General features: G+C 39.4%; 1 protein-coding gene across 2 annotated transcripts in view; it reads left to right on the top strand.

Annotated features, from left to right (window-relative positions):
- The window catches only part of klhdc8b (kelch domain containing 8B), a 225985-nt gene that overhangs the window by 33267 nt on the left and 169546 nt on the right, over window positions 1–23172 (top strand). Inside the window, exons 2-3 of one of the 2 annotated variants that reach the window (XM_006804065.2) lie at window positions 21130–21462; window positions 21621–22521. In XM_006804065.2, coding sequence (XP_006804128.2) covers window positions 22131–22521 — 391 coding nt within the window. In that variant the 5' untranslated portion in view covers window positions 21130–21462; window positions 21621–22130. Of the gene's footprint in view, window positions 1–21129; window positions 22522–23172 lie in introns of both variants that reach the window. The other variant, XM_035913509.2, reaches the window with a different exon arrangement.

Raw genomic sequence — 23172 nt, 5'->3', positions numbered from 1 at the left:
CTGTGGAACCAGCTTCCAGTTTGGATTCGGGAGACAGACACTATCTCTACTTTTAAGATTAGGCTTAAAACTTTCCTTTTTGCTAAAGCATATAGTTAGGGCTGGACCAGGTGACCCTGAATCCTCCCTTAGTTATGCTGCAATAGATGTAGGCTGCCGGGGGATTCCCATGATGCATTGAGTTTTTCCTTTCCAGTCACCTTTCTCGCTCACTATGTATTAACAGACCTCTCTGCATTGAATCATATCTGTTATTAACCTCTGTCTCTCTTCCACAGCATGTCTTTTATCCTGTCTTCCTTCTCTCACCCCAACCGGTCGCAGCAGATGGCCGCCCCTCTCTGAGCCTGGTTCTGCCGGAGGTTTCTTCCTGTTAAAAGGGAGTTTTTCCTTCCCACTGTCGCCAAAGTGCTTGCTCATAGGGGGTCATATGATTGTTGGGTTTTTCTCTGTATCTATGAAGCGCCTTGAGGCGACTTTTGTTGTGATTTGGCGCTATATAAATAAAATTGAATTGAATTGAATTGAATTTCTGGAGGAATTCAGGAATTTCTGTTTCTGCTGCTGTATTACTTTCAGTTGCAAACTAAGCTGCATCCTATTACCATTTTTTGTCGTCTTTACATACCAAAGTCGCTTTGAAAATGGCAACTGACTGCAAGTGGTCAGCTGTCTTCAAAGTGACCATTTGAAAGTTATGGGACTGCAACTTAAGTGAACATGGTTACAGTAGTATGACCACCACATCAATGGGGTGATGTCCAACTCTCCCAATGGGTTTAAATATGTGAGAAGCTGAAACTTTGCAGAAAAGGAAATGATTTATTTTTTACTTGACTTTGTGTTAGCGTCAGATGATGGTGTTCTTGAGCAGAGAATCTGAAGGTTCTGAGGGGTTTAAACGTGTAGCATGAGTAAATATACATGACTGAAAATTAGTGCTTTGGAGTTTTTAGGGCTATAGCTACCTGATCCTTAAGATCCTTTAGAACATGACTAATAAAAATCAAATAGAGAAAATACAGCAGCTGTTGTACCATCCAAAGCATTTGATTAAGTGAACGGTAGCACTGGGACATGTGGTGGAGTAACAGGCTAGTCAAGAATAAAATGAGGAATTCCTACTATATCCTACATTTTTATCCCAGATCGTTTACTTCCTTTTAAACAACCTGAGCGACATAGTTGCTGGGCTATGCCTAGGACTGTAATCATACTATTTTATTAAATTACCTATGAATCACATCAGTAGCCCTTCTGCTGACATTGTATAAACATTACAACAATCATTGCAGCCATGATTATGTCACATAAGCTAGAATGTGAATGTGCAATGACAATGAGAGAAAAAATTCTCAGAAGAAAAATGAGACATGGGACGAGGACGTGGAAGTGGGGAACCAAAACACAATGTACGTCACATTTAAATTATGGATAACAAGCAGCATCAAATTTTCAGACTGAATGTGGAAGAAGAGCAGCAGGCAGGGAGTGAGAGAAGAGCAAAAAGCTGTCTCTGACTATTTTTGGGGTTTGGGGCGGACTTGACTATCACCTTATTGTTCAGCACAAGAGAAAACAGCCCTACTGATGAAATAGCCATGAGGAAATTAAAAGTATTCTTTAAGTATTCATAGTAGAGTGCAAAGGAAACAGAGCAGCTGCTGCGATTACGTGCCTGTCTCAACGCACTTCACAGTTTCTGCATGGAGACTCTCCAGCTCTGAATTGTGGGAAGTGAAACATAAACATATTTGACCTTTTTGTTGCACAAGATGTCTCAAGAGGTTGGCACACATCCTTTTTAGAGATGAGATCTGCTGGCAAGAAACAAATGACTACTCTTGATTTTTAAGCAATTGTCAGTTTTAACTCTGCATGTGTATTATGTGTATTGTTTCTCTTAAGTGGACCACATCACGGTCCACACTTTGAATCCTTGAAGTTGATGTTTTGGTTGCTGCCAAGTTAGTGTCTCAGAGCCAAAGGTGGCTGTATTTCAATAAAAGACTGGAATGTTGACAAGCTTGTAAAACAGGCTGCATTCTTGAATGAAATAAACAAAATCATATGTAATACACAGACACACTTATATCCACTAATTTCTAGAAAAACATACGGAAAGACTCATCCCTCCATCCTCCACAATCCACCCATCTTCTTCTGCTTATTCAATTCAGGCTGAAGCATATCTGGTTGTGAAGTGATGAAATATGAATCCTGCTTCTCGGTCCAAACTACTCTGCGTTAATTAAGGCTGTTGTGTTTTTAAAATATTGCAGTGTTTTATATCTTGTTCTATTTAATCTTAACAAGCCCCTAAAAAGTCAGTGATCACTGTCGGCTGCTCTCTGCTTTTATTAGCAAATTCTGCTAACTCTGTAGCTAGCCACCAAGTAGCACATCATTATATACCAGCTAGCCCAGTTTCAGTAACCCTACAAATGTCACTGCTGTTTAGTTTCCTGTCTTCATTTATGTTGGAAGTGTTTGCAGAGCTTTATGTTTTAGTTTTTCAAAATTCCCTCACTCAGAACATTAAATATCATCTTTAGATGGAAACTAGCGAGCTAACTTTCTGCTAACTCCATCCTGTTTCCCATGATTGCCTGGATGTTAATTGTTACACCTGGTAGAGCAGCCACACTGATCACTTTATTACAGATGAAAGGATTTTGACAGTTTTTAATTCTCAGTGATGCCACAGTGTTTGTTTGATTTTGGGACCTGAAGATGAGTTTTGACCCTTAACCTCCTAGGACCTGGCGTCCACATATGTGGACATTGCATTTTGTGTTATTTAGACCAAAATACTAAATTTTGCTCTACAAGGGCCTGATATCCACTTACGAGGACATTATACTGCCACTGTTCTATCGAAATTTTAAACGAATATCCTTATATGTGAAACATATAAGGCATACCATGTTTCATTTTACCCACATCCTGTAACAGGTTAACTGTTGAATTAGAATGGCTTTTTCCTCTTCCTTTCCTTTTAGTTTTTGTTGTTCAAGCATGAGACAAAACCCTGTCCTTGCTGTCATATTTAGTTGCAACAAAGTTCATGAGCACTTCTTTAAATAGCTAAACCTCTTCCCTAAACCTCTAAGCTTCTTGTTCTGTCTAAAGATGCATGAAGAATACCCTGCTTTTCTGTTCGCCAAATTCTTTCTCATGTAAAAATTCTCTCAGTTTGAAAAAAGTGGGACACTGAACGGTGTGAACGGGAGGATTAAAGATTCTCAAGACACAGATGGTGGAAGATTTCCTCTTTTAACCTTGCTGTGACTTTATCGCTGTGGTTGACTTAAAGACCATTAATACAAAGGCCTGAAGGCTTCATTGGTAAAAAACTACTGCTGTTCACTTTTTGCTGCTTTTTTTAAAAAGAATTTTTGGCCAGACAATAAGTGATTTCAGGCATATTTCATCCTCACAGTTCCCAGTTTAATATTCTAACCTCCATTGCGGTGCAAGTCTTTACTATTTATTGAAATGTAACAATAAACAAAGAAGACCAGAGAGGCTTGTTGACTCATTTGAAGTTCTACCCCGTTTCCTGGCTGCAGTGCTCTGGAAAACATGTTGTGTTACTGTCATATAATTAGCTAAAGCGTGACTGCATATTAACCCTTTTAACCCTGGGGCAGTGGTGGCTCAACAGCCAAGCTCTGGCCAGACGGTTGGGGGTTTAAACCCCAGTACTGGCAAACTGCCCCTAGGGCCCTTGAGACCCTCAGTTCCATCTGCTCCAAGCACGCTGCACACAGCAGACGCCAGATTCCCAACAGTTGCAATTTACCGTTCTGTGTTAAATGAATGCTGTAGGTACAGTGTAACCTCAAACCCCTCTGAAACCCTACGGCATAACATGATGTGCTTGTATCTGGAAAAACAAAGAATAAAACTAAAACTTAACCACAACAAAGATAGGGGACCCAGGAAAAAAGTCCCAGTATTATATTTGTTTCTATTGTGTCTGGCACTGCAAATAAAACAGCGGGACACATTGGCATGTTAATTAAGACTTAAACACTACGCAAATACATGAATGCTGCAAACAGCATTGGCCACTTATGTAGGTTACATTGTAGGCTCTACAAAGATTCAGGCTAAATCATCCATAACTGGTAAGGCTGGTGCAGTTTTCTGTTGGCATCTCTATGTTGAGCTTATTTGATATTATACTAGAGTATAACTAATTAGGCAGCTCATTCTCTTTCTCTTGACAATACTTTCTTTAAAGCTACAACACATTATTGGGTCACCTTTATCGTGTGTTCAGGTGAGGTCAGAGGTCAAATGTGACATGATATTTAGATGCAAAATATAATGTGATATTTAGCTATTTGTGTTGTTGCTAATAGAAACAAAGGCAGAAGAATTTTAAGCATAGTTTTAAAAATAAAACATATCCCAGACAAGCCCCCACTTGTCACAAAGCCGCGTGGCTATGACAAAAACCCAGAGATGCATAGGAATGTCTTCCAAACGATTTTATTTTAAGTAAATAAAACAGAAAAAAGAAACCTATTGTCAAAAACACAAGCTATGGTGTGTGTAGTTAGTACCATCAGTGGTGTGAAGGAGTGCATGGGTGGAAAAATGGTGTATGTATTGTTGTTAAATGCAAGAACCAAACCAAAAGTAACCAGAATCCAACAGGGTGTCTCAGGGAATGAGCAGCGCATAACCAGTCTCTAAAGGCTTTTTATGGAGCCCTAGCACATTGGGCCCAGGTGTTGCCAGTGTCACTAATTGTTAACTCCAGCTCTACCAATGCCTGCAAACAAGACACAAGTAGGCCAAAAGGAAGGCAGGGTGCAGTAGGTCATCACACTATATAGAGCTATTAAAACGATTTTCTTACTGTCATTGTTTGTATTGGCCACATATAGATACATATAGAAAAGATGTATGGAGATTCTAAATATCACGTTACTTTGGACCGCCGACCTGTTCTCCAAGCTCAAATAAGGTCAAACTTTCACAAACTTTTTTAATGAAAAATCTTAAATTACCTCTAAAAAGAATAAAGAAAACAAAACAAATGCATACAAAATACAATACTGTTCCCTTTAAAGTAAATGCTGCACATAGATTGAGCTTTCTTGGTGGAGGTTTGTGCTCCGAGTGCTCCCTGTTACTGTAATGATGATGAAGATGATTTTAGCTGTATTTCAGTAAATAATAATGATAATAATCTCAGTAAGCCTGCCTAATTACATAATGATTACTTAAGGTTCATTCATGCAAAGTGTTTGCAACATAGAATAAAGGCGATTACTCAAGACAACTTTGCAGTGACCCAGACAAGAGGGTCAAACAGCCAAATGGCCATCGGATTCCTTCACTGTAGGGGAGGAAGGGTTTAAATGATCATGTTCAAGCACTCAGCTGCCTTCAAGCATTCACTGTGTTAATCCTGAATCAGTCACAAATGTGACTGAAATTCATGTCAGAAATCAGGCAGAGATTTGACGTTCATCTTCACTCCTGTTGAACTAAGAGCTGCCACAGATACCAAGCAAACCACTGGGACCAATGCGCCTCAGCATTTTGATTTTAAGCAATTATAATTCAACTGTATCTCACCAATGTCTTTATCTAAAACCTACTGCTCTCCTTGTTATCACGATAACCTCCAAAGGTTTATCCTCCATTATTCCTGTTTTAAAATACTAGTGCATACATATTTATCCTCACTGCTGTGAGGGAATTCTCTTGTGACGTGGTTTGATCAGCTGATCAGCTCTATCTGAAATGTTCCCTTTTTAAAATGTGCATATCAGCAAGACAAATTTCTCTTGTCGTGGGACAATCCAACAATCAGAATATGCAATAAAAAGAAATGGATTTTCTTAACAGATGCAGGGGAATGCAAAGACAGCTGCAGATGGAAATCCTCATGTTGTGATTATGTTAAAGACATTTCAGAAAAAAGAATAATTTATCTACTTTTTGGTTGAATTGCAAGGGTTGCTGAATAAGGGAACTTCTCCTATGACAGGCTAAGCATGTTAACATCAGTATCTAGTCCATCCAGCTTGAGTTTATAGTGCGTAAGTACTGAGTGGAAATAAGGGTCGTATTCTTATGTCTGTTTTCTCAGTAGCAGCTGTCATTAGCATTTATCTACATAGCAGTCACATACTTCTCAATTTGGTGAGTAACATTTATTTTGCTAACAATTACCTTAGTCTTGGTTATTTAACCATTAATTTCGTCCCTCCAGTGGCTCCAGTTCTCTGTCTGACTGAAGTTTTTGGAATAATCTACGTACTACTATTACTGTCTGTTGGCTAGTCTCAGAGCCTATTCAGAACCTCTGCTTTTTCAGCTGGAGTCAAAAAATGCATAGGGGTAAAAAAAAAAAAAAGTTAAATGGCCTGTATTTGTATAGCGCTTTACTAGTCCCTAAGGACCCCAAAGCGCTTTACACATCCAGTCATTCACCCATTCACACACACATTCACACACTGGTGATGGTAAGCTACATTGTAGCCACAGCCACCCTGGGGCACACTGACAGAGGCGAGGCTGCCAGACACCAGCGCCACCGGACCCTCTGACCACCACCAGTAGGCAACGGGTGAAGTGTCTTGCCTAAGGACACAACGACCGAGACTGTTCAAGCCAGGGCTTGAACCGGCAACCTTCCGATTACAAGGCGAAGTCCCAACTCTTGAGCGACGATCGCCTGTGGGAAAAAAAAAAACATATTTATAAAACCAAATGATAGCAACAGGTAAAAAATTAAAAGAAATACTTGGTACAAACATTCCCAAGGTATAATTAATAGAATTGCAAAGGCAGTAATTGTATCAGAGGAAGTGATATTCACAACCTCCATTACTTATTTGGAGCCTTGTCCTTTTGGTTGTTTGTGCCTTCCCTGGCTTGCTCTATGGACACATGGAATAAAGAGAGCCAAGGTGTCATCATCTGTCATAATGCAGCCAGTTGTAGTTTCGTATACTTTTTTTGGCTTAAGTTACGTCCAAATGTACAAGAGTGTTCAGTTTGTTTTAAAAAACATCCCTGCCCACATGAAAACTGTCAAGAGACAAAGTAACATTTGGTGATATAATCCTAACCATAACAGCATTTACATGATTCTCATTTACTAACATCACATAAGATAAAATGACAGGAAGAACAAAATAGGCTGGTTACCATTCCACGAATCTGACTGCAATTGTGCGTGCACACTTTTTTGTTGTGCGAGGCACAAATATTTCCACATGCAGAAGTAAATGAGAGACATTGTCTCAGACGGCAGGCGCAGCTGTTGCAATTTGCAAAACGCCTATGGTATGTAGAGCTGGGCAAAATCTTATCATGATACATTTTTCCTGTCAGCCAGTACTGATCTACATTGTGATATACATCGCTAATACTGTCATCCTCCTCGTTTATGCTGAGGCTTATATGAATCAAATGTGTGACTTGACCACAAATGCAATGTGATAGCAAAGTATGACACTCCTGTCTCTCTACACTCAGCTGGAGGAGAAATGTTTAAGACACAGGAGCTGGATTATTTCCTGGCAGTTAAATCCAATATTTGCGACTGTGCTCATTGGCGTCTTGCCCTTTACATTAAGTAGGCTTTTACATTCATGATAACACCGTGTCTCTTATTCGTCATAAGGCATGGTATGGGAGAAAGTGCTGGGGGCTGTAAAGTCTTACATTGTTCAGCTGTGCAGCATTGGCTCTTTTTCAGATGGTAAAAAAATGCTTTTTGGTATTACATGCTGTTGTGGAAACACGCTTTTGACACACATAGCAATGTATGCTAGTCTATTTCTGTCTGACTTTCTGTTCGTTCCTCAGGAACGTTCTTTTCAACAGTGTCTTCGTCTTTTGAGCCCTGGGCTGAAAAGACGAGGATCTGTTGGGGTGTCATGTTCAGTAACGCTGTCGCTTGAATTTTCATTAACATTTCATTAACTTAACCTGATTTAACTCTGACTATATTCCCTCCTCGCGATTGGTTCAGTGTGGCACTACTCTCATTGTCATTAGCCTTTTGTGTTGTCTGTCAAAACGGGGGTGGAATGAGTTCTGTCCAGTTTATATTGACCATGTCCTCATATTTTATCATTTTATTGCCTAGTGCTAATGGTAAGGTATATTTATTTTCAAAAGATAAACAGATGAAAAACTAGATAAACCACTTGGAAACATTTTGACAAAATGCGTTGTTAATCTAATGCTAACAAAGCTTTTCTCTGTATCTATGAAGCGCCTTGAGGCGACTTTTGTTGTGATTTGGCGCTATATAAATAAAATTGAATTGAATTGAATTGAAAAGTAAACCTTAGCTTGAATTGTTTTTAGATGATATCATCCAAAAGCAGCAAAATATTTTATGTCTCATTAGTTCCATAATGCTTTTTCTTAATTTCATGTGTTTTTGTTTGAGGAAATGGTAATGAACTATGATAAACCATTATGAGGTATTTGCTAGATCAAAATGGGCTACTGTTAAAAAATTTACCACAAGCATCTAATCTCCATTTCTGCTATTGTTATCTAAACCGGATTTAGTTCAAGATTTAGGAACCTGATGATGGCTTAAAGTGTGAAAAGACTCAAAACTCCATGTGCACATGCAACGTGATCTGTGTGTATCTCTGCGTTTATCTTCTTTTAAGTGAGCATCAAGCATGTTACACATGACATTAGACATTTGCATTCAAAGGAAGCTTTTTGGAAGGAAACATGATCAGATTTGTTTGGTTGAATATTGAAAATTTCTGCTTAAATGATCAGTATTTATTTAAGACACATTTATAAATGTTTGTTTCTATTTTTCTTGTGTTCACATTGCGTTTTATTTGGGCGTGGATTGGAACACTCATTTTAGGAGTCCTCAAAAATTACACACAAATCTCTGTACACATTTGTAAATCTTCAGTTATGCTTGTGGATAATAAGATACACATTTGTCACCCTTTTGAGACTAAATTTGTACTGTGCGTTTGGTTGTAAGACACTGTTGGTTTACCAACTGTTCCTGGTTATTCAGCTCAAACACTCCCGATTTAACTCTTCTTTTTTGGCATGATGGGGGAACAAATTTCACACAGTCTGTTGTTGCACCTGAAATGCTGCGACCACTTCACATATATATTCGGTTACTATAAAAAACTGTACTGTTATGTTTATTTCAGAGTTTTGGCTTTGACTTGGTTTTATTACATTTTTAGCTAAGTTATTAGACTTTTCTCATCTTGCATAATATAAAAGAAATCCTAAGCTTTGATGAAATCTTACATGTCCTTATTTATTCACAGCTGTATACAAACACAGTGTTATTTTAAGGTAAAGAGCTGCAGGGACTGGAAGAAGGAACACAGCACACATGTCACATCTGCAATCTTTGAAGCACACCGTTTGATTTTATTCAAGGTTCAAAGCAAGTACTTTCATTCATTATTTAAGTATTTTACAATTGTGGGGTCTAAATGTAACTGACCTTTTCTTTTGTATAAACTTTGAAGTTGAGTGTAGCAGTTTAGTTCTTGGTTTCCAGTGATCCAGTTTCCTTGGAAAGCTTCCATCTAATTTATTAAACCATAAAACTGCTTTTTTAAAGAGTTTGAGCAGGTAAAGGCAGAAAAATTTTGTAAGTGCAGCTTTAACTCTTCTGTTAAATTACTAACCCCTAAATCCACAAAGGCAAATCAAACTGATTCAGGTTTGAGTTCTGTAACTGTCATATTCTGCTTCCACTGATCCAAAAAAATTTAATCGAGGGGATTTGGTGCTAGCTTATCAGCCGTAACAGCTGTAGCAAACAGCACCCCACTCAGGTCTGGAAAAACTGAAACACAGAAATCATATTGTCTCAGTTTTTTCTTAGACCTCTGTGAGCTTGATGAGATAGACATGTAGCTGTGTAACATGCAGCAATCAGAATTTTTCATAGCTAAGATGTTCTCACTGCAGTTAACATTATTTGTGGCTGGAGGCTGAACTGCAATAAAATGACATTTATTTGGTGTTTAGTGGTTACAATTCTGTTGTTGCTCTGTTGCATGAGTTCTAACATAGAACTCCGCTGCAGCGCAACTGTGGATGTTGTTTAAGATTTTTATGATGATTAAAAATCTATAACACAAGCTTGCATATATCTGTAAAGCATACACCTGTATACTAGTAAGAGCACATCTGCCATGTAAGGTGGTTGCTTGCCATCTGAAGCAGCTTGCATTTAGTGTCTTGCCCAAGGACACATGCTGGGGTTCAAACCCACAACACTGTGAATAGTGGGGAAAAAGTCAGAGCTGAATAAGTGCTGCTATGCAACTTTTCTTTGTACCTTCTTACATTTGTGGTTCCAGTTGTCCTTATCTCAACAGCAGCAGTAGCAGCAGTAGCAGCAGTAGCAGCGTAGCAGCGGCTTAATGACTTTGTTGGGGATGTACTGAAAGTATCCCCTGGAGGTTTTTGGCAGTATGCCGCTGAAGTCACTGTAGTCTCAGAGGAAGTTTCCCAGTTGATGATTACACATATCTTACTAGAGACCTTTGGGCCAACTTCCACAAAGTCTTTTCCTGTATTTAATGTCCTATTTTGAATCTGTGCCCAAAACCTGCCTGTTTTTTTTTTTTTAGCATTTCTTCATATGAAAGAGTTTTCTGCATTTTTACTACTGCACAGCAAAAAGTAACTGTTGATGGTTGATTAGGAAAAGCTTTCCAAATTGTAGAGAAGTACAGTATAAAACAGTGCTTACATTGTGGTCACAGTGTTAATTCTGTAACCTGAACCTGTCAATCAAAGAGGTTATGGCGTCACTGGTTTGTAAGTGACCAGACCCATGCCAAGTATTTCAAGCATTTTTCCGTACAACTTTTCCAAACAAGCCATACCTGTCGCACAGAGCATGATAACTCAGGCCTGTTGTAATGGCCCTGGCTTCTGGACTGCAGGTTTTGAGTTTTCTTGGATTTTAAATTCTTGTTTATTATTTGATGTTCTGTTTGGTTCTGAGTTTGTTTATATTTCGATTCGATTTTACTGTTCTTTCAGATTTTTTCTGTTTATTTTCCAGTTTCTATTCTGGTGTGTTAGGGTCTTGTCTCTGGTTTAGTCACTGACTTCCTGTTTTATTTTGGTAGCTGTTTGCCTAAACCTCTGGGATCTCTGATGTATTTCCAGTTCACTTTTGACCTAAAAACTCTTCAAACATTGCAAATTTTGCAAAACTAGCACTCTATAACTGGAAATTAAACACCAACAGCTCAATATGGTTTATGAGAACAAATAATATGATAATAATACTCACACGTGTTTGTATTCTGGTTTTATAGCTGTCCTTTTTTGTTGCTAGGGCCCTGTGAGATTTGGGCAGATCTGCAGGCTGCGATTATATTCTCATGTTATTTAGATGTTATTTTAATTACTGACAGTTTTCTCTTAAATATGCCACAGGCAACATTTTGACATAAACAAATATTCAACACATTCAAGGTAGAAAAGGGGACACATCTCAGGCGTGTGGTGGTGAAGCCTATGCTAAGCTGCCAAAAAAGCTATACACTGTAGGGCAGAGTCAGACTTGTATTTTGACAAATGATTTCATTGAGAAAGATTTGCACATTTTCACACTTTCAGAAAGGAAAAAAAAAAAACAATCTCTGAAGACATACAGTGCTGTAAATGTTCTAAAATTTTCCATGATTCTTTGCATGTAGCTGCAATGCAGTTATTGTGTTGTCAAGTCACTGTATTAGGCTGTCAGCATGTGTTGCTAGTAGGGACAGAGCACCCCAGGGAGTCCTGGTCATAGTCACATCTGCCATGCATGCTCTAACACGGCACCATTCACAGCTGATTACCACAGAATTTAATAATCTCCAACAGCTGAGCATTGGGAGAATGGTATGTACTATTTTTGGTATTATATAATGAAACAGCTCAATTAGATGTGTAAATGACATACCTACGGTAGATCAAAGAGAGCCAGTTTACAAATTGATAATGTCTGGGCTTTTGGGCCATCTTTTTGTCATCATTAGCCACAGCATCAAAGGAGAGAGAAGAAAAGAGTCTAAGCAGACAGAGATGATGTTTTCTAGTAATAAACTTTGAGCCAAATCAAATACATTTGCATAACTTTGAGTTTGCCATGTCTGCTGTTCTTCCTGGTAGACTCACAAGAAGTAATGCAGAGCCTCAGCAAGGTTTTCTTTTTAGAAATGGAGGAAGTGGGGGAAAGTTTCTATGATATGACAAGCTGTAGATGTTAAATTTAGTAGGAGGCATTTCATATAATATTTCACCAAACTACTATGTACTAGTGTATTTCCTCATTGCTTAGGAAAATGCTTTTATAGTGTTACAATAACGCATCTCGCCTCCCAAAATCAAAGGAGACCAATAGTAAAATAGAATTCTTGTTGTTTATGTAGTTTCCTTTATAACCAGTGTGATGCCAAGGCAACACAGAGCTTATGAAACTGAAAACATACACACACCCACACACACACACACACACACACACACACACACACACACACACACACACACACACACACACACACACACACACACACACACACACACACACACACACCGGCAGGCATCAAAGACAACAAATGCTTTCATTTGCTTGAGATAGAATTCAGTTGCTGTGTCTGCAGTGACTCGTTCAGTTTAGCCCTGCTGAATGCATTCAGTATTTTCACCTGAATGTGAGGCATAAAAAAAAAATAAAAATCTGTCACTGGATAAATGAGAGTTGATATGGTCAAACCCTTTAGGCTGGTATGCCATTCTTTTGCATTTCAGTTTATGTAAAAGAATTAAAAAGTAGATGCAGAATGTTTAATCTTGAGTTTTAGTGGATTTGTTTATTTATTTTTAACTTGACTCACTTGCTGTTCGACCTTGTTCAGTCTTTAAGCATGAAAATCATCTGACTCTTAATGCAGCATTTAATATAATGCTGCCTGACCTTTTGCAGCTATAACAACGTCAGCTCTTTCGGGAAGGCTTTCCACAAGGTTCTTTCAGAAGTGCAGTTGTGAGGTCAGACACTGATGGAAAGACGAGAAGTCAGAAACATGAAATTGTCCAAAATGTCTTGGTATGCTGAAACATTAAGAGTTCCTGTCACTGGAACTAAGGGTCTGAGCCCAACTCCTGAAAAACAACGCCATACCACCAAACTTTACACCTGGCACAGTGCAGTCAGACAATTACGGTTCACCTGCCAATCACCAAACCCAGACTCGTCCTTCAGATTGCCAAATGGAGAAGCGTGATTCGTCACTCCGGAGAACATGTCTCCACTGCTCAAGAGTCCAGTGGCAGCGTGCTGTACATTACTGCATCTGACGCTCTGCATTTGACTGGGGGGTGTAAGGGTTGGATGCAGCTACTCGGCCATGGAAACCCATTCCATGAAGCTCTCTGTTCACATTTCCTGAACTAATCTGAAGGCCACAGGAAGTTTGGGGATCTGTAACGACTGACTACAGAAAGTTAACCGGTTGATCCCACTCTGTGATTTTACATAGAGTTTCTGTTGTTCCCAATCACTTCCAATTGTTATAATACCATCTGACTGTGGAATATTTAGTAGTGAGGAAATTAATGACTGGACTTGTTGCACACATGGGATGCTATCACAGTCCTATGATTGTAGAAGCATTCTGCATGCCTGCTATTAATATTTATATATAGTTCTATAAATATGTTAGTAATTTTAGGCCAGGAATAATTTAGTAATTTTACAGCTGACAATTTGACAAATCCAATGGCAGCCCCTCCCGGTTGTAGTCCACCTCTTCATGAATTTGATAAGCGTTTAATAAAATGAATGTTGAAAGATCTAATTATGATATCAGTAAACAAATTAAAATTTATGGTGCCTGGTTTTATGACCTTTTCTACTGAAGCTTACCTGGCTTTACTGTGAACTTGCAAATGTCAAGCACCAATATGAAACCACAAAAAAAGCAATGTCTCTGGTACATTTAAAAATCCATTGCTTTATGCAGCTAACGTGCTTTGGTTGGTTGGTTCAATTCAGAGGTGGAAAGAGTACTAAAATATTTTACTCAAGTAAAAGTACTACTGCTTTGCTGAAATTTTACTCAAGTACAAGTAAAATTACCTGTCTAAAAATTTACTCAAGTAAAAGTAAAAAGTAGCTCATTTAAAATGTACTCAGAGTAAAAGTTACATAGTTACTTTTTTATCAGCAGGAGGCCAGCCTCTTCTGCGTAGAGCAAAAGAAGACAGTGGGATAAAAATCTCTAAGTACAGGGTGGGCCATTTATATGGATACACCGTAATAAAATGGGAATGGTTGGTGATATTAAAGTCCTGTTTGTGGCACATTAGTATATGTGAGGGGGCAAACTCCTCAAGATGGGTGGTGACCATGGTGGCCATTCAGAAGTCAGCCATCTTGGATACAACTTTTGTTTTTTCAATAGGAAGAGCGGCATGTGACACATCAAACTTATTGGTAATGTCCCAAGAAAAACAATGGTATCCTTGGTTTCAACATAACTTTATTCTTTCATGAGTTATTTACAAGTTTCTCTGTGTTCACATGTCGAAGAGGTTAACACATGAGGAGCGGATCGAAATTGTGTTGATATCTGGTGAACGCAGTAACCGGGTCATTGCAGCAGATTTCAATGTAAGACACCCTACGACAGCGGTCCCCAGCGGTACAGGACTTTGAAAAAAAGTCTTCTTCATCTGATGAATGTTGCTTGACTTGCTCCACCCCAGCCTCTGCCATCTGGTCAAGGTGTTGTCTCACATAGATCAGACCTATTGAATGACAAATACACAACACATTAAATATTTCTGACATTTAATTTTGGATAAATGAGGCAACAAGAGTTTATTAAAGTGCATGAATTACAAAAACTACAGTTTGTGTAGAAAGGTGCATGTTATTGTACTTTATTTAATTAATAGTTAGTTTAGTTAATTAATTATTGAAATTCATAAGAAACAACTGATTACGGCATGATATTAAATTCCTGCTTCTATGATATCAGGCCTCTCAGTCCAGGTGGTCTTGAACTTCAGAAGAAGGATTGCAGCAGCAATCAGTTCACGGTCTTCCATCATCCCACCAAAGCGCTCTTTGACACCGTCCTGAATGGCTCTGATGAGTGGGAGACACAGTTTGGTGGAGGTCTCCAGTCTGCTGAGTTTAACTTTTAGCTGGAAGATCACAGGAAGGAGCCACCCCATGTGCGTATTCGTCTCAGACTGAAGGAGGTTTAAAACCTTCACCACAGGCTTCATCACAGTGCAGTACTCAGTCAGGAAAGCAATTTCAGCTGGACTCAGCCTGTATGACATAAAGCAAAACGATTTTTAGTAAATTACCTTCAGGCATAGATGTGGAATGTAGAGCCAAGTATGGACATGCATTTTAAAAATTCAAAAAAAGGTTTGAAAAACAAATAAGTGAGCTAGCTCCAGCATTGTTTTCCACCTGTGTCATTTATGTCATGCTTTAGAAATAAGAAATAATACTCACATTTTCACTTTGAATTCTTCACAGACATTCCTGATAGCATCCTCCCCCTTCTCTTGTATGATCCGTATGATTCTCTCCAGAGCTATGTATGTTGAGTTCCTCCGAGTTTGATTTGGCCGGATGAGCTCGAACTTGCATTCACTTTCTACAATTTCTGCTGCCATGTAGGACCGAGCTGACTTATTCCAGATTGCTTGGCATTTCCCAAAGGCTGCTCGTGATAGCCGTTTGTATGCATCATTCATCTCTTCTGCCTTGGCAGCATCTGTTGTGGCGACTAAATTTAATAGGTGGCATGCACACCTTTGATGTGGTGGAAGCTGGTACTCAAGACCGCCATCTTGCTCCAGCATGGTGAATGTGTCCAGGTAGTCTGCTTTGGTCTCTTCAGAGGAGTCTTGATCTGACTCACTCTGCTTCCTCAGGCTGACTTTGTTCACCAAACACACTGAATGCTTTAATAAAGTTCGAGCCACTGTCTGTTCTCGTTCTTACTACTTTTCCCCTTATTCTGTATTGACAATGAATGTCATCAAGGGCACCAGCTAGGACATCAAAGGTGTGGGACCCTTTCAACCTCTGGCAAGCAAGGGCAGCAGATCTCCTCTCCAAGGTTTCCTCATCTATCCAATGAGCTGTGTCTTGCTGGTGTGCTGTCCAACAATCTGTAGTGGTGGCAACATGGCTTACTTTACTGAGGTGCAACATTAAAGTTTTTTTCATCTGATTGGCAGCTCCCTCTATTCTGGTCTTGAGAGTGGGTCTGGAATTGACTTTGCAGTGAGGATTCAGTGCCAACAAAAGTTCTTTAAAAGAAGGTTGTTCAACCACAGAAAATGGATGAAGACCTTCACAAATGAAATTAATCATGAGCTTGTCAACCTTTGCCTGTGACACTCGTCTGTTTGCACCCAATGCCATCACATCACTGATTTTTGCTTGCTTTCTTGGGGGTTCTGGTTGCTCCAGGGCTCAGTTGCTCCGCGTTGCTATAAAGTCACTGAAGGCCTTAAGCTTGGATGGATATTTTCTCTGTTAACAAATTTTTTAAAAAATCAGCATGTAAATCAATTTTGTTTTCATTAAACACACCAAATTTTACATAAAATATTTTCCCCCATAAGTCCCTAATAAGACATCAATGCATTACATAGCCACCACTGGTAAATTATACCATTATACCTCGTGGTTTTTTTTTTTATTGGACAGTAACAGGCTAGGTAGCAAGTGCTAATTAACAAGTAACAGAAGTCAGCTGTCTTTGACTAATCTAAGGCAAGTGAGCACTCTGTTATTCTTTTGCCTGCAGTGTGAACAGTGAACATATGTGGGTTAAGTAAGAAAGTAGCCGCTTCTGTCTTTAATTTAACTATTTTTTTAAATAAATTATTATTATTAACAAACAGGAAAAATGTAAGTAAACACATTTTTCTTTTGGCAATTTACCAACCCAGTAAAAAAAATGTACGTTGCGTGGACAACAACGTGCCCGATTACAGCAAGTTGCTAGTACCAACCAACGTGTGTTCTTCACAGATGTCTTAACTTAATGTGATTAATTTGAGCACAGCCTTTTTCCTACCATAACGGTACAAGTTTTTATTTAACTTACCTCTACATGCTTGCGCAGGTTTGATGTGGAATTTTTAAAAGCTGCTAACTCGGTCTCTCTGGGCAAACACAGCTTACACTGCATAATAAAGCTGTTGCCTTTCTTGCACTTAAAGCCGAAATGGTCCCTTAAATACGGCCACATCGGTTTCTTCGAGTTCAGGGTCAGCAGAATTCGACGGGGTTTCTTTTTTCACTGGATCCGTAGCACCGATGTCAGACTCCATCTTTATCGTGACCTTAGCGCCAATTTGTTCTGCTACCCATCATTCCCTGCAGTATTTCCGAAGCGCAATTTATTTATTTTTTTTAATTTACTCAGTAACGGGTGTGATTGAAAACGTAGCGAACTACAATACTTTTAAAAATATATACTTAAGTAAAAGTAAAATTACAGACTTGAAAAATGACTTTAAAAAGTATAAATACACAAAAAAACTACTCAATTACAGTAACGCAAGTAAATGTAATTCGATACTTTCCACCTTTGGTTGATATTAAGCTTATATTAGGCACTAGGCATGTGCCTTTATTTTCAATGACTTCTAACTGCACACAACCCATGATGGTGCCAGACATGACTGCAAATCCCACATCTGACAGTCTCATATTTGGCAGCATCACAAGTATGTGTTTATCACTATAGATAATATATACATAGACAGTGGGGATTTTTAAGTGCTGGATGGTGATCCACATTCAGTCTCATGTCTCTTCCTTACACTTAGCCACTAGCTTGCTGTTTATACCAAGAGTAGAATTAACAACCCTTTTATTCCTGAAACTTCTTTATGCCAGCTCTTTGAACTGTTTGCTTGTATAACTTCATCAATTTAAAATCTTCATGTTTAGAAACACCTTCATAAAATCTGATCATCACCATATCAGTCATTTTGCTAAAAGGCAAGAGTACAGAGGGTAAAAAAGCTTTTTTGTAATTTCTTTAAGGAGTACTTCTCCAGGCTTTTTGAAGGTCATTCAAAGCTCTTCTTTGGATGTTGTCTACGTTTTGATCCATTCTCTGTCAGGATGATCCCACAATGCTTCAATAATGTAATGCTCTGTAGAGCCGGTAGTGTTCCATGTGTGTTTTTTCTCTCCAGGTATGTCTTTATTCTTTATTTTTGAGTTAACTGTCATCTGGAAAAATTGAATGATGGATCAAAATCTGACGGTGCTTTTCTTTGTACATAATTCCATCAATGTTGACACCATTGGCTGAAATGCCAACACAAACCATCACAGAGGTGAGATGACCCACTACAACCCACCTTTCTTTCAGCGAGTCTGTGTAACCCTTCTGCAGCATTGGAAATGAGTTGTGGCTTGTTTCCAATCAACAACACTGGTAATATCTGAGTATAGTGTGCTTTACAAAAACCTTCATTCAGTTCAATTCAGTAAATCACAACAACAGTCGCCTCAAAGAGCTTTATATTGTAAGGCAGCCCTATAATAATATTTGACTTGTTTCCCTGAGACATCATTTTGGATTTTGGTTATTCCTTGACCTATTTTGTTGCACTGAGCAGCACCATCTCCATAATAAGTGACTCACACCACTGTCACTCACACCACGCATGCAATGATTGGTTAAAGTTCTCTTTAATTTAAAATAAGCATTTTTCTAATTGGCATTTGTGTGCATCTCCTGTTTGTGATGGCTGGTTTGTGAAAACTACACTTGCTGCATCTGTCCTTTTATGCTTCTTTTTATTAATGAGATGGAAAGCATTTGTCAGAGCATGACATCAGTGGCAGTGTAACATATATTAGCTAAAAGAAATGAGCGCTGTGTATAGCAGAAAGCTGTTTCACAACTGAATGCCCAGTATTCAGGTAACGTGGTGAAACTAAACTTTTACATGATAACTTTTTCTTGCTTGATGCAGACACAAAGATATTTACATAGCTGTTCTATGCAAATGCATGCACACATACATACAAGTATGGACACGCACTCACCTCATTTCCCTTTCCTTCTCACTTGACCTGAAGGTCAGCTAAAGGCCAACTAATTGAGCCGAGGAAGAATGCATCATTAATTATGAATGCAGTGTCAACATATAGAGCTAGAAGATGAGGACAGCACAGGAGAAAGTGTGGAGAGGGCGACACTATATATTGTGTTGCCTTCTTTCTCTCCTCCCACCTGCTAAATGTCATTGCTTTCCTTGTCATACCTCAGGTCATGGTGTGCTCGCCTCCTGCTGCGTCTACACACACAGACACACACTCATTGCACAGACAGGCTTCTCATTGCTGGCAACAGTATGAATGTGATTCTAAGATACACTGAAATATAAATGCAGTGCTCTTATGTTGAGATCTGATTGGATTAGTTGTTCTAACTCTCTATACTTTGAACTCAGCCCTGACACATGTTTGTGTCGGGAGCACTAAGCAATTATGATTCAGCAGATGTTACATTTGCTCATTTAAATCTTTATTGATTAAATGTTTATCAGATTTTGGATCCATTTGCATCTAATTCCCACTTTTGGTAACAGAACCCTGTAACTCAATCAGCAGCAGTAATTGTCCTATTTGCATGTTGTACCGCAGTCCTGCTGCTGGTTGTTGGTGGTGTTGCATTGCAAGTGAGCTGCTGGAAGGCAGATAAATGCAGGATGAGTTGACTGGGATAAATACAGAGTAGAATAAATGGGGCTGAAGGATTTGAAGGACAATAATTGCAATTTGTTTCACCAATACTGTGATTATATGTAATAAATTAACACTGAAGAACACTTGTGACAAACTAAATAGACTAAAAGTTTTTCCCGTTTACTTCACATTTATTAAGGAAGAACCTGTTCAAAAGATTACAATTTTAGGTACTGTGGGAAAAAGCAAAGGAAATGAGCTTCCACTGAAGGGTGTTGGAGCTCTCCCTTAGAGAGAGGGGGTCAGAGGCTCGCTCATGTGGGATGGACTCAGAGTAGAGCTTTTACCACTTCTCATCAAAAAGGAGCCAGTCGAGGTGGTTTGGGCATTTGACCAGGATGCTTCCCAGACACCTCCCGTGTAAGGTGTTTTTTTGCTTCCACCTGGGAAGAGATAATGGATTATGTCTCTCCAACACCTTAGTGTCCTCCTTGAGAGCTAGATTAATAAGCCCTCAGAACTCATACATGTACAAATGATTTAGCATTTCTCTAAACCAAACCGTGGTTGCTGGATGATCAGACATGCTGTCATAGCCCAAAATAGTGTTTAAGTCACTCTTTTACTCTCTCTGTTTTGGTGCTTTCATGTGCTTTTATTTTTGCTTCTAAGCATTATAAGTGGTCTGTTTGTTTAATAATATATATGGTTATGTCTTTGTTTTATTATTCATAGACTTCTCGCTCTTTTCTATGCATAGATGCTTTTGTGCCTTTGGTTTTCTTATAGTATTCATGAATGCCTTCAAACTGTCAGGAATTGCAGATGGGAATATGTCTGCGTGGCTGAATTGGCCAAATTTATACGATTGACCCAAGTACTGTTGTTAATTATTGTGCATTTTCTATTAAAAAACAGGCAAAACAAAACAAAAATTTATTTTTTTTAGTTTAGTCAGATTGGAGTAGGAAAATTTCCATGATCGCTTGACCGTGATGGGATCGAGAATAAAAAATAAACTCTTTCATTTCACTTCTTACTTTAATAATAACAGAAAGATTAAAACCTTTCACCAGAGGCACGCTTTAGCCAGGTCTTACCAGCTTTACATGGGTAGCATATAATTACTATACTACCATTACTCCAGCTGTTTGTTAATAGTTGTTATTCTCTATTTTATCTATTTGCACATACTGTATGCTGTTTACACCAGCACAAACAGGGCTTTAAATACATTCTGCCATGCAGTACTTTGATAATTTTCCCTCTCACATTAGTCTCACTGAATTATATTGTAATTAGAAGCTTGTCACCATATTAGCTTTTAATTTATACCACCAAGTGCATGTCTAATCCTGCACTGTCTTTTCTTCCAGGTTGGGCCTCTCCAAAGCTACCAGGAAGCTTCTCAGCACACACTTTGTGTCTGATGACAAGTCTCAGCGCTCGACACCAGGATTTGGAATTTTTGTTTAACCAAAAGAAAACATTATTTCTTGAAATGTGACAAAGTCTTGCAGTCATTGCAGTCCTGTAGAGTTGAAAGACTCTGGTTCACGAGCAAGGATTTTTTTTCGCTGTGCGCTCTGTCACAAAGGTGCAAACAACTACAGAGCTACAGTTGAGGGGCACTGGTAGCCCTGAATAATTTCCCCTCGACTGAAGGCGCCAAAAAGGCTTTTTCTTGGATTGTCAGGATATTATTAAAGGTCAGTATCCTTTCACCCCTCTTCCCCCTTGAGCCCTGTCTCGGTGCTTCATTTTATCCCTCTCTTTTTTAAATTCCTCCGCCCTTGACTTTCAGATTATTGTGGGATTAAATATTTGGCCCTCAGAAACCCCTGTTCAAATGTCATTTCCCCCCCAGGAGTATACTGAGACTGAAACTTTAACCAAAATAACACCCAGGAGGAAGCAGTGAAGGAGAAAAGAGGGCTGGAAGAGGAAGGAATAGAGGAGACTGAAGGGCAGATGGCTTCACTGCTCGAAAACACCAACAGCTGGATGAATAAAACATTTGAGTAGAGAGCGAGTCGTGACATCTGGCTGAGGAGTGAGTGACTCGCGTTGCTGCTTTCCTCCTTTCTCCTTGTTCACTTCACTCTTTTCACTGACCTACATCCTTGTCTTCTTCACCCCCTCCCATCCATCTTTCTTTTCTCTCATGTCATCCTCGCTCTCTCTGTGGACACAAGAGTTCAGGTGGTCACTCAGACAGACAGAAACAAGCTTGTGACTCTGCTTGTTTCTACTTCTTGCGTTCCACCTTTGCGTGCCCTCTCCTGCTTGCCCTCCTTGTCTCTCTCTCTACCTCCTCTACGGTGTGGTGTGTGTGTGTGTGTGTGATGGTGCGTCCCCTCCTCTCGGCCCTGGAGACATGCCTGTGCAGGAGATGGCGGTGAGTCCTGTCAAGTCTCTGTACTGGGAGCAGTTCCCTTCCATGTCGCAGTGCCGCGTCTACTGCACGCCTGTTCACCACGAAGGCCTGGTCTATGTGCTCGGGGGCTGCAGTGAGACCGGCATGCCTCTGGACAGTGTTGAAGTCCTGGATGTAGAGAGCCAGACGTGGAGCCAACTGCCTCCACTGCCTACTGCGCGGGCAGGGGCCTCAGCTGTGGTGCTAGGGGGCCAGGTTATGGTGCTTGGGGGAATGAATCAGCAGCAGACCCCTCTGGCCTCTGTGGAAATGTACCACCCCGATGAGGGCAAATGGGAGACAAAGGCGAGTCTGGGTCAGCCATCCATGGGAGTCACCACAGTGGAGAAAGGTAAGAAAGCGTAATCCACCTGCGCTGCTCTGCTTTGTGATATTGTTGTCACACTGTCACAGTTTTCTCACTTTGAAACTTTGAACATAAATCTGCTGATGTCAAAGAGCAGTGTCCAATCATGGCTTAGTATTTGTAACCAGTTTAGTTAAAGATGTACTTGTTATTGGTTTACTGCAGCTTTGATGAGGTTACAGGTAAATATTTGTAGGATGGGCAATCCTTTTAATTTTACATTTTCAAGTTTTACCTCTTTCCATATACTACTTCCATTCATCCAATGACTGGATAGTTTCATGTGTATGATCACTGATGTGCCATCTAGTAAGGATGTCCCAGAAAGCATAAAGGTGACAGGTGGCCAGTCTGTTAATTTCAATGTATTTTTCTTTTTTTTGCCACATGTTAGCTATGTTAGCTTTCCTGTTTGCTAGCAGGGAAGAGGTGTTCTATGTATGTTGGTCAGTGTTTTTGATTTATCCACCAAATGGGGTTTAGTGAGCTGATACACATGAAAAGCTTAATGATGACACATTGCATGTGGGTTTGGGTGGCTGTATCTCAGGTTTTAGGTCATCTACTAATTAGAAGGTTGGTGGTTTGATTCCGGGTTACTTTCGTCTGCATGGTAGTGTATTTTTGGGCAAAGTA

This window comes from Neolamprologus brichardi, chromosome 20, assembly GCF_056152115.1.
Source record: "Neolamprologus brichardi isolate AB-2024 chromosome 20, ASM5615211v1, whole genome shotgun sequence".
Lineage (NCBI taxonomy): Eukaryota > Metazoa > Chordata > Actinopteri > Cichliformes > Cichlidae > Neolamprologus > Neolamprologus brichardi.
Note: the sequence above shows the minus strand (reverse complement) of the source record. Positions and strands in the feature narration are given on the sequence as shown.